The sequence below is a fragment of the Bombina bombina genome, chromosome 9 (assembly GCF_027579735.1).
Source record: "Bombina bombina isolate aBomBom1 chromosome 9, aBomBom1.pri, whole genome shotgun sequence".
NCBI lineage: Eukaryota > Metazoa > Chordata > Amphibia > Anura > Bombinatoridae > Bombina > Bombina bombina.
In genome coordinates, this window is record NC_069507.1 from 177,877,025 (window position 1) to 177,889,501 (window position 12,477).

Genomic DNA, 12,477 nt, shown 5'->3' on the forward strand with positions numbered 1-12,477 from the left:
CCATGGGAACCCTTTGGATTCACACCAACAGATATATCTTTTCCATATTTTATGGTAAATCTTTCTAGTTACTGGTTTTCTGGCCTGAACTAGAGTATCTATCACAGAATCTGAAAACTCACGCTTTGATAGGATCAAGCGTTCAATCTCCAAGCCATCAGCTGGAGGGAGACCAGATTTGGATGTTCGAATGGACCCTGAACAAGAAGGTCCTGTCTCAAAGGTAGCTTCCATGGTGGAACCGATGACATATTCACCAGGTCTGCATACCAAGTCCTGCGTGGCCACGCAGGAGCTATCAAGATCACCAAGGCCCTCTTCTGTTTGATCCTGGCTACCAGCCTGGGAATGAGAGGAAACGGTGGAAATACATAAGCTAGGTTGAAGGTCCAAGGTGCTACTAGTGCATCTACTAGAGTCGCCTTGGGATCCCTGGATCTGGACCCGTAGCAAGGAACCTTGAAGTTCTGACGAGACGCCATCAGATCCATGTCTGGAATGCCCCATAATTGAATCAACTGGGCAAAAATCTCCGGGTGGAGTTCCCACTCCCCCGGATGGAATGTCTGACGACTCAGATAATCCGCCTCCCAGTTTTCCACTCCTGGGATGTGGATCGCAGATAGGTGGCAGGAGTGATCCTCCGCCCATTTTATGATTTTGGTCACTTCTCTCATCGCCAGGGAACTCCTTGTTCCCCCCTGATGGTTGATGTAAGCAACCGTCGTCATGTTGTCTGATTGGAATCTTATGAATCTGGCCTTTGCTAGTTGAGGCCAAGCCCTGAGAGTATTGAATATCGCTCTCAGTTCCAGAATGTTTATCGGGAGAAGAGACTCTTCCCGAGACCATAGCCCCTGAGCTTTCAGGGAGTCCCAGACCGCGCCCCAGCCCACTAGACTGGCGTTGGTCGTGACGATGACCCACTCTGGTCTGCGGAAGCTCATTCCCTGTGATAGGTGGTCCAGGGTTAGCCACCAACGGAGTGAGTCTCTGGTCTTCTGATCTACTTGAATCACTGGAGACAAGTCTGTATAGTCCCCATTCCACTGTTTGAGCATGCACAGTTGTAATGGTTGCTGCGACCTAACCAAGCCCAGAGGGTAATACGATACCAAATGACGCCTTCTAGAAACTTTTCCAGCTATTTTCAGATCCTCACACATGCATCTGCATGTCTTGCTCTCAAAAACAACTGCACAGTAATGGCGCGAAAATGAGGCTCAGCCTACAACTGGGAAGGCCCTCCCTGACTGGAAAAGGTGTCTAACATAGTGCCTGCCGTTAAAAAACGTTCCCCAAGTTTATAAATGTGAATTATCAGCATAAACATGTATAAAATGTCCAAATAAAGCAATCGATTTAGCCCATAAAAGTGTCTACCAGTTTTATAGCCCATATTAAGCCCTTTATTCTGTTTGCTTGACTAAGAAAATGGTTTACCGGTCCCCATGAGGGGAAATGACAGCCTTCCAGCATTACATAGTCTTGTTAGAAATATGGCTAGTCATACCTTAAGCAGAAAAGTCTGCTAACTGTTTCCCCCAACTGAAGTTACTTCATCTCAACAGTCCTATGTGGAAACAGCAATCGATTTTAGTTACTGTCTGCTAAAATCATCTTCCTCTCACAAACAGAAATCTTCATCCTTTTCTGTTTCAGAGTAAATAGTACATACCAGTACTATTTTAAAATAACAAACACTTGATAGAAGAATAAAAAACTACATTTAAACACCAAAAAACTCTTAACCATCTCCATGGAGATGTTGCCTGTGCAACGGCAAAGAGAATGACTGGGGTGGGCGGAGCCTAGGAGGGACTATATGGCCAGCTTTGCTGGGACTCTTTGCCTTTTCCTGTTGGGGAAGAGATATTCCCACAAGTAAGGATGACGCCGTGGACCGGACACACCAATGTTGGAGAAAAAACAGCATCACTAGCTTGCTGTCTAATCACAGAGTGCCTTATGCACAGTGCAGAAATATGTAAAAGAAATTTAACAAACATTTACTGTTCCTTTAATGATATATGAAGACGCTTAAGGGGACATTGTACTGTATTTTTTCCCTTTAAAGTGTTTCCAATTATCCATTTTACATGCTGAACACTAATACATTGTTTACACACAGCAACTTTACTTTTATTATTTGAAAAAGCTGCTTGTGTCTGTTGAAACAGCCAAATGCATTGAAAATATGAATACTGCAGTATTCTCTATAGAAACGACTACGTAAACAAGAGCCAGCAGCAGAAAGCAACACCCCGCTGCTTGGAATACAAAGAATTACCTGTCTGAGTACCCTGTCCCTTTAATGTTTTCCCATTGACTTGTTATACCAGCTGCCTAGCATTACATGTATTGGAAATTGCACTATACACAATATATTACTAGAATGCTTTCTTTGCCTTAGTATTCTTTGTTAGACCAAAGCTATGTAAGCTCATAGGAACTCAGGAGCGTGCACTCTTCTTTAGCACTTTATAGCAGCAGTGTATACCATTGCTATATAGTGCTAAAGGCACGTGTAAGCACCTGAACTCCTATGGGCCTATATAGGTTTACTCTTCAACAAAGGACAGCAAAACAACAATGCATATTGATAAGTTTAATATGGATTTTACTGCCCCTTTAAGATGCATGGCTATATTATCACATTCATTTTGAGTTAAAGCATGACTGACATGATCACATTTTAATGCACAGAATTGTGCATTTACAGCACAAATTATCCTTTAGAACAGAAGCGCTCAAACTTTGTATCTAAAAACCTCTGTAAAGCAGATAAATTCATAGCATAAACATATGTTTTCTGAATAATGAAATAGAATGATTCAAATAAATCACACAACTGGTCAAAGAATTGAAATGGAGCTGATACTTACATATTTTACATTTTCTTTGGCATAGTCAGATCCATCCAGTGACTGTGGCGTTACATTTCTGCTTTTCTTTTCAGAGGTCATTTGGCTGCCCATTACCTTACGCTATAATATTGGGAGGGGGGGGAACAATTGAATTTGTCATTCTTTTTAAAGTAAAACTAGTGATCAGTGCAAATTACTTGTAAAAACATAATTTATGCTTACCTGATAAATTCCTTTCTTCTGTAGTGTGATCAGTCCACGGGTCATCATTACTTCTGGGATATTACTCCTCCCCAACAGGAAGTGCAAGAGGATTCACCCAGCAGAGCTGCATATAGCTCCTCCCCTCTACGTCACTCCCAGTCATTCGACCAAGGACCAACGAGAAAGGAAAAGCCAAGGGTGAAGTGGTGACTGGAGTATAAATTAAAAAATATTTACCTGCCTTAAAAACAGGGCGGGCCGTGGACTGATCACACTACAGAAGAAAGGAATTTATCAGGTAAGCATAAATTATGTTTTCTTCTGTTAAGTGTGATCAGTCCACGGGTCATCATTACTTCTGGGATACCAATACCAAAGCAAAAGTACACGGATGACGGGAGGGATAGGCAGGCTCTTTATACAGAAGGAACCACTGCCTGAAGAACCTTTCTCCCAAATATAGCCTCCGAGGAAGCAAAAGTGTCAAATTTGTAAAATTTGGAAAAAGTATGAAGCGAAGACCAAGTTGCAGCCTTGCAAATCTGTTCAACAGAGGCCTCATTCTTAAAGGCCCAAGTGGAAGCCACAGCTCTAATAGAATGAGCTGTAATTCTTTCAGGAGGCTGCTGTCCAGCAGTCTCATAAGCTAAACGAATTATGCTACGAAGCCAAAAAGAAAGAGAGGTAGCAGAAGCCTTTTGACCTCTCCTCTGACCAGAGTAAACGACAAACAGGGAAGACGTTTGTCGAAATTCCTTAGTTGCCTGTAAGTAAAATTTTAGGGCACGAACTACATCCAGATTGTGCAGAAGACGTTCCTTCTTCGAAGAAGGATTTGGACACAAAGAAGGAACAACAATCTCTTGATTGATATTCCTGTTAGTGACTACCTTAGGTAAGAACCCAGGTTTAGTACGCAGAACTACCTTATCCGAATGAAAAATCAAATAAGGAGAATCACAATGTAAGGCTGATAACTCAGAGACTCTTCGAGCCGAGGAAATAGCCATTAAAAATAGAACTTTCCAAGATAACAACTTTATATCAATGGAATGAAGGGGTTCAAACGGAACGCCCTGTAAAACATTAAGAACAAGGTTTAAACTCCATGGCGGAGCAACAGTTTTAAACACAGGCTTAATCCTGGCCAAAGCCTGACAAAAAGCCTGAACGTCTGGAACTTTTGACAGACGTTTGTGCAACAGAATGGACAGAGCTGAGATCTGTCCCTTTAATGAACTAGCAGATAAACCCTTTTCTAAACCTTCTTGTAGAAAAGACAATATCCTAGGAATCCTAACCTTACTCCAAGAGTAACCTTTGGATTCGCACCAATATAGGTATTTACGCCATATCTTATGGTAAATCCTTCTGGTAACAGGCTTCCTAGCCTGTATTAAGGTATCAATAACTGACTCAGAAAACCCACGTTTTGATAAAATCAAGCGTTCAATTTCCAAGCAGTCAGCTTCAGAGAAGTTAGATTTTGATGTTTGAAAGGACCCTGTATCAGAAGGTCCTGTTTCAGAGGTAGAGACCAAGGTGGACAGGATAACATGTCCACCAGGTCTGCATACCAAGTCCTGCGTGGCCATGCAGGTGCTATTAGAATAACTGATGCTCTCTCCTGTTTGATTCTGGCAATCAATCGAGGAAGCATCGGGAAGGGTGGAAACACGTAAGCCATCCTGAAGTCCCAAGGTGCTGTCAGGGCATCTATCAGGACTGCTCCTGGATCCCTGGATCTGGACCCGTAACGAGGAAGCTTGGCGTTCTGTCGAGACGCCATGAGATCTATCTCTGGTTTGCCCCAACGTCGAAGTATTTGGGCAAAGACCTCCGGATGAAGTTCCCACTCCCCCGGATGAAAAGTCTGACGACTTAAGAAATCCGCCTCCCAGTTCTCCACTCCCGGGATGTGGATTGCTGACAGGTGGCAAGAGTGAGACTCTGCCCAGCGAATTATCTTTGATACTTCCATCATAGCTAGGGAGCTTCTTGTCCCTCCCTGATGGTTGATGTAAGCTACAGTCGTGATGTTGTCCGACTGAAACCTGATGAACCCCCGAGTTGTCAACTGGGGCCAAGCCAGGAGGGCATTGAGAACTGCTCTCAATTCCAGAATGTTTATTGGCAGGAGACTCTCCTCCTGACTCCATTGTCCCTGAGCCTTCAGAGAATTCCAGACGGCACCCCAACCTAGAAGGCTGGCGTCTGTTGTTACAATTGTCCAGTCTGGTCTGCTGAATGGCATCCCCCTGGACAGATGTGGCCGAGAAAGCCACCATAGAAGAGAATTTCTGGTCTCTTGATCCAGATTCAGAGAAGGGGATAAGTCTGAGTAATCCCCATTCCACTGACTTAGCATGCACAGTTGCAGTGGTCTGAGGTGTAAGCGTGCAAAGGGTACTATGCCCATTGCCGCTACCATTAAGCCGATTACCTCCATGCATTGAGCCACTGACGGGTGTTGAATGGAATGAAGGGTGCGGCAAGCACTTTGAAGTCCTGTTAGCCTGTCCTCTGTCAGGTAAATCTTCATTTCTTACAGAATCTATAAGAGTCCCCAGGAAGGGAACTCTTGTGAGTGGAACGAGTGAACTTTTCTTTTCGTTCACCTTCCATCCATGTGACCTTAGAAATGCCAGTACTAACTCTGTATGAGACTTGGCAGTTTGAAAGCTTGAAGCTTGTATCAGAATGTCGTCTAGGTATGGAGCTACCGAGATTCCCCGCGGTCTTAGTACCGCCAGAAGAGCACCCAGAACCTTTGTGAAGATTCTTGGAGCTGTAGCCAATCCGAATGGAAGAGCCACAAACTGGTAATGCCTGTCTAGGAAGGCAAACCTTAGGTACCGGTAATGATCTTTGTGAATCGGTATGTGAAGGTAAGCATCTTTTAAATCTACAGTGGTCATGTACTGACCCTCTTGGATCATAGGTAAAATTGTCCGAATAGTCTCCATCTTGAACGATGGAACTCTTAGGAATTTGTTTAGGATCTTTAAGTCCAGGATTGGTCTGAAAGTTCCCTCTTTTTTGGGAACCACAAACAGATTTGAGTAAAACCCCTGTCCCTGTTCCGATCGTGGAACTGGATGGATTACTCCCATTAACAAGAGCTCTTGTACGCAGCGTAGAAACGCCTCTTTCTTTGTCTGGATTGTTGACAACCTTGACAGATGAAATCTCTCTCTTGGAGGAGAGTATTTGAAGTCCAGAAGGTATCCCTGAGATATTATCTCTAGCGCCCAGGGATCCTGGACATCTCTTGCCCAAGCCTGGGCGAAGAGAGAAAGTCTGCCCCCCACTAGATCCGATCCCGGATCGGGGGCCCTCAATTCATGCTGTTTTAGGGGCAGCAGCAGGTTTCCTGGTCTGCTTGCCCTTGTTCCAGGACTGGTTAGGTTTCCAGCCTTGTCTGTAGCGAGCAACAGCTCCTTCCTGTTTTGGTGCAGAGGAAGTTGATGCTGCTCCTGCTTTGAAATTACGAAAGGAACGAAAATTAGACTGTCTAGTCTTAGCTTTGGCTTTGTCCTGAGGCAGGGCATGGCCTTTACCTCCTGTAATGTCAGCGATAATCTCTTTCAACCCGGGCCCGAATAAGGTCTGCCCTTTGAAAGGTATATTAAGCAATTTAGACTTAGAAGTAACATCAGCTGACCAGGATTTTAGCCACAGCGCCCTGCGTGCCTGAATGGCGAATCCTGAATTCTTCGCCGTAAGTTTAGTTAGATGTACTACGGCCTCCGAAATGAATGAATTAGCTAGTTTAAGGACTCTAAGCCTGTCCGTAATGTCGTCCAGAGTAGCTGAACTAATGTTCTCTTCCAGAGACTCAATCCAGAATGCCGCTGCAGCCGTGATCGGCGCAATGCATGCAAGGGGTTGCAATATAAAACCTTGTTGAACAAACATTTTCTTAAGGTAACCCTCTAATTTTTTATCCATTGGATCTGAAAAAGCACAGCTATCCTCCACCGGGATAGTGGTACGCTTAGCTAAAGTAGAAACTGCTCCCTCCACCTTAGGGACCGTTTGCCATAAGTCCCGTGTGGTGGCGTCTATTGGAAACATTTTTCTAAATATCGGAGGGGGTGAGAACGGCACACCGGGTCTATCCCACTCCTTAGTAACAATTTCAGTAAGTCTCTTAGGTATAGGAAAAACCTCAGTACTCGTCGGTAACGCAAAATATTTATCCAACCTACACATTTTCTCTGGTATTGCAACTGTGTTACAATCATTCAGAGCTGCTAACACCTCCCCTAGTAATACACGGAGGTTTTCCAGTTTAAATTTAAAATTTGAAATATCTGAATCCAGTCTGTTTGGATCAGAACCGTCACCCACAGAATGAAGTTCTCCGTCCTCATGTTCTGCCACCTGTGACGCAGTGTCTGACATGGCCCTAATATTATCAGCGCACTCTGTTCTCACCCCAGAGTGATCACGCTTACCTCTTAGTTCTGGTAATTTAGCCAAAACTTCAGTCATAACAGTAGCCATATCCTGTAATGTGATTTGTAATGGCCGCCCAGATGTACTCGGCGCTACAATATCACGCACCTCCCGAGCGGGAGATGCAGGTACTGACACGTGAGGCGAGTTAGTCGGCATAACTCTCCCCTCGATGTTTGGTGAAATTTGTTCAATTTGAACAGATTGATTTTTATTTAAAGTAGCATCAATACAGTTAGTATATAAATTTCTATTGGGCTCCACTTTGGCATTGCAACAAATGACACAGGTATCTTCCTCTGAATCAGACATGTTTAACACACTAGCAAATAAACTTGCAACTTGGAATACAATTCAATTAGAATAATATTAAAAACGTACTGTGCCTTTAAGAAGCACAGAAGATCTATGACAGTTGAAAATTAATAAATTGAAACAGTTATAGCCTCAATCCTTGTAAACAACACAACTTTAGCAAAGGTTTAATCCCATTAGCAAAGAAAACAAATTCTGAAAGCAGGAAACAAATTACAGAATAAACGTTTTTTATCTCAGTCAACTATAATTCTCACAGCTCTGCTGAGAGAAATTACCTCCCTCAAAATAAGTTTTGAAGACCCCTGAGTTCTGTAGAGATGAACCGGATCATGCAGGAAATACAATGAGCTGCTGACTGAAATATCTGATGCGTAGCAAAAGCGCCAAAAAACGGCCCCTCCCCCTCACACACAGCAGTGAGAGAGAACAGAAACTGTCAGAAAAAAGATTAAGCAACTGCCAAGTGGAAAAATAGTGCCCAAACATTTATTCACTCAGTACCTCAGCAAATGAAAACGATTTTACATTCCAGCAAAAACGTTAAACATAATTTCTAGTTATTAAACAGCTTTATGTACTTCTTACAGTGTAATTCTAGTGAAGTACCATTCCCCAGAATACTGAAGTGTAAAGTATACATACATGACATTATATCGGTATGGCAGGATTTTCTCATCAATTCCATTGTCAGAAAATAAAAGCTGCTACATACCTCTATGCAGATTCATCTGCCCGCTGTCCCCTGATCTGAAGTTTACCTCTCCTCAGATGGCCGAGAAACAGCAATATGATCTTAACTACTCCGGCTAAAATCATAGCAAAAACTCTGGTAGATTCTTCTTCAAACTCTGCCAGAGAGGTAATAACACACTCCGGTGCTATTTTAAAATAACAAACTTTTGATTGAAGATATAAAACTAAGTATAATCACCATAGTCCTCTCACACATCCTATCTAGTCGTTGGGTGCAAGAGAATGACGTAGAGGGGAGGAGCTATATGCAGCTCTGCTGGGTGAATCCTCTTGCACTTCCTGTTGGGGAGGAGTAATATCCCAGAAGTAATGATGACCCGTGGACTGATCACACTTAACAGAAGAAAAGGTAGAAGGTGCAGAAAGGAAAGTTAAATTCCTAAGGATCAGTGTTTATTTATAAATATATAAATATTAATAAAACACTAAGCAAATAAGTGTTCAAATTGTGATTATACAGTGCTAACGGGTTAAACACAGTTATAAATGAGAATTTGGTTAAAGGGACATAGAACAAAAAGTGATTTAATCTATTAAAAACATTTAATTAAAAAGGGACAGTCTACTCCAGAATTTTTATTGTTTAAAAAAAGATAGATAATCCCATTATTAACCATTACCCCGGTTTTGCATAAACAACACTGTTATAATAATCTAATTTATGCTTAATGGAAAAATTAATTTCCTTCTTATTGGCAGTGAGAGTTCATGAAAACATTCATAACCTATGGGAAATACTTCACTTGGCCACCAGGAAGAGGCAAAGACACCCCAAACAAAGCATTGAAGTATCCCTCCCACTTCCCCTACCCTCTCAGTAGTTCGAGGAAAGGAAAAAGTATAGGGACACAAGGGTACAGAGGTGCCAACAACTGCAGCCACTACACAATATTAGGGCGGGTTCGTTGACCGCCAAGGAGGAAATTTATCAGGTAAGCATATATTATATTTTCCTTCTATTGGCAGTGAGTCCATAAAAACATTCATAACCTATAGGAAATGAATACCCAAGCTGTGGAGTACACAAATGTCCAAGGGAAGTAAAGAAGGCAGTCCTAATCTCTAGGCACCACCACTTGTAAAAACCTCTCTCCCAAAAGTTGCCACTTCTGAGGCAAAACCATCAAATCTATAGAATTTTGTGACAGTGTGGAAGGAAGACTATGTAGCAGCCTTGCAAATCTGTTCAAATGAAGACTTATTCTTGAAGGCCCAAGAAGTGGACACTGTATGGGTAGAATGTGCCGTATTTTGAGATGGAGGCTGCTGGCCCACTTGTAGTGTAGGCCATGCGAATTAGACTTCACAGCCAAAAGGAAAAAAAGAGTAACAGCTGAGGCCTTCTGCCCCTTGAAATTACTAGTAAACAGAACAAAGAAGGAAGAGGACTGACGAAAAACTTTAGTAGCGTGAAGGTAGAACGTTAAAGCCGTTACCACATCCAAATTTTGCCACAACTTCTCTGTGGAGGAAGACTGATTAGGACAAACGAACCACAATTTATTGGTTAATGTTATGGGAAATAACTAACTTGTTTAAGAACCCCAGCTTTGCCTTATTGTAATGAAACACTAAGCATGGTGGTTCGCACTGTAAAGCAGATAGTTCTGACACTCTGTGAGCAGAGGAAATGCCTAACAAAAAGATCACTTTGCAAGTGAGTAACTTTTAATATCAACAGAATGCATAGTCTGAAATGGAGCCCATTGAAGAAATCTTAAAAACCAAGTTAAGGCTCCACGAAGGAGGAACAGGTTTGAATACCGGCCTAATTCTGGCTATAGCCTGAACAAACTCTTGAACGTTTGGCAAACGAGCCAACTTCAAATGCAACAAAACTAAAAGGGCATAGATCTGACTCTTAAGGGAAATGTTCGGCAGGCCACGCAGGAGCCAGAAGAATGGCTGAGATTCCCTCCTGTTTTATCCGAGCTATCACTCGCGGCAATAACACAATCAGAGGAAAGAGATAAACAAGACTGAAGTGCCAGGGGACTGCCAGAGCGTCCACCAACTCCGCCTGAGGGTCTCTGAAACTCGACCCGTATCTCAGCAGCTTGAAATTGAAGCGAAAAGCCATAAGTTCTATCTCCGGGCAACCCCATCTGCGTGTGATCTCTGAGAACACCACCTGATTGAGGGACCACTCCCCTGAGTGGAGAGTCTGTCTGCACAGAAAATCTGCTTCACAATTCTCCACACCTGGAATGTGGATGGCTGATATCTGACATTGGTACGTCTTAGCCCAACGAAGGATGCTTGCATCCGTGGTAATAATCGCCAAGGATGGACGTAGGAAACACATACCCTGAATAACAGGAGTCAGAGATTGGCAGAAATCGAGGCTTCCTCTTGTCTGGGGGTCCAGAGATATTACCTGTGACAGATCGGAATGATCCCCATTCCACTGATTGAGCATACATAACTGTAGAGATCTACAAGTCGGCAAATCCAATCAACCTGATGTCTTGCGATTCCGCAGAGAGGCCTGCGGTATAAATGCAGCGTGGGGATCCATCGGTAACTTGTATGCTAGGGCCTCGTGAATGAGACTGCAGGACAGTTGACAGGCATGAGCTGCATAATTGTGCCGGAGGGCACATCGTATGTATTCTGCATAGCATATACTTATGTCAAACGATGGAGTTGAGGAAGTTTCCTCCCGATTTGCTTCTAAAATAGAGTAATCCATGTCGACAGTGACAATTTTGAGCAATGTGTGACTATGGACCATTTGTGAGCCCCACAACAAGGAAACCCAGGGGTTCTAGACACAACTCTACTGCACCCCCCAATGCCCTGTTACCACCTGGGTGACCATCTGTGGCTGCGCTGTTACCGCTCTCTCAATTCTGCTGCACAGTAGGATTTCAGCAGTAGTGGCGCGAAATGGCTGCCCACGTCAGGAATTGCAACTCCAGTCCAGTCGGAGGACACTGTCTCATCGTTGTGCAGATGCAGCCCCAATAACTAACACTGTGTGACAAATATAGCACTTGGGTCTGAGGGTGTCCCACACTAGGACTTTGATTAAAAACAGTATAGAGAACCCTTACGCCCGTAATAGTGCTCCATCATAGCCATCAGACAAAAAGTGCCCCAAATGGTTAGCTAAAGGGGCTGGCAGCCAGTCTTCAGTCTGCTTAGGCTTGAGATGACAGGTTGATCACTGAGCCATCAGAGCTCACAGTTGATTCTTATAGTAACCCAAAACATGACATTCTCTCTATTAGACAACTTGCCACGAGAGAGGGAATAAACTTACCCATTGTAGAAGGTCTGAGAATAGTATAATTTACACCGCATTTCCTGACAGGGGATTTAGCATAGAGTATCTGGAAAGGGGCATGGGAGCTCCCAGCAACAACCAGAACTAACATATACCATTACTCTACCTCAACATTTACATGGTTAAACGAATCCCCAGCTTTCTCTAGAAGGAATACTATCCATATGAGAGCAAAATTCATCCTTTCTTGATCATTTTTCTTTATCTTCTGCAGAGCACCTCTCTCTGCCTACCTCCATGACACGAGGCAAGTAACTACACCTAAGAGGGTAGGGGAAGTGGGAGGGACTCTTCAATGCTTTGTTTGGAGTGTGCCTCCTCCTGGTAGCCAGGTGAAGTATTTCCCATAGGTTATGAATGTTTTCGAGGACTCTCACTGCCAATAGAAGGAAAATATACATTTAACCTCTTATTACCACAGTTCTTTTGACAAACTTGATTGGCATTTTTAGCCAATAAATGCCGACACAAATAACTCGATGGGAGTGAGCACAATGTTATCTGTATGGCACAAATTAACAAGAGCTGTCTAGCTGTGGAAAACTATTAAAACATAAATTATGCTTACCAGATAATTTCCTTTCT

At 43.1% G+C, this 12,477-nt stretch overlaps 1 protein-coding gene across 1 annotated transcript in view; it reads right to left on the reverse strand.

Annotated features, from left to right (window-relative positions):
• Positions 1-2,983, reverse strand: part of LOC128640145 (rho GTPase-activating protein 19-like) — a 161,250-nt gene extending 158,267 nt beyond the window's left edge. Inside the window, exon 1 of the mRNA XM_053692505.1 lies at positions 2,886-2,983. Within this exon, the coding sequence (XP_053548480.1) occupies positions 2,886-2,978 (93 nt within the window). The 5' untranslated portion in view covers positions 2,979-2,983. The remainder of the gene's footprint in view (positions 1-2,885) is intronic.
• Positions 2,984-12,477: the final 9,494 nt, after the last annotated feature.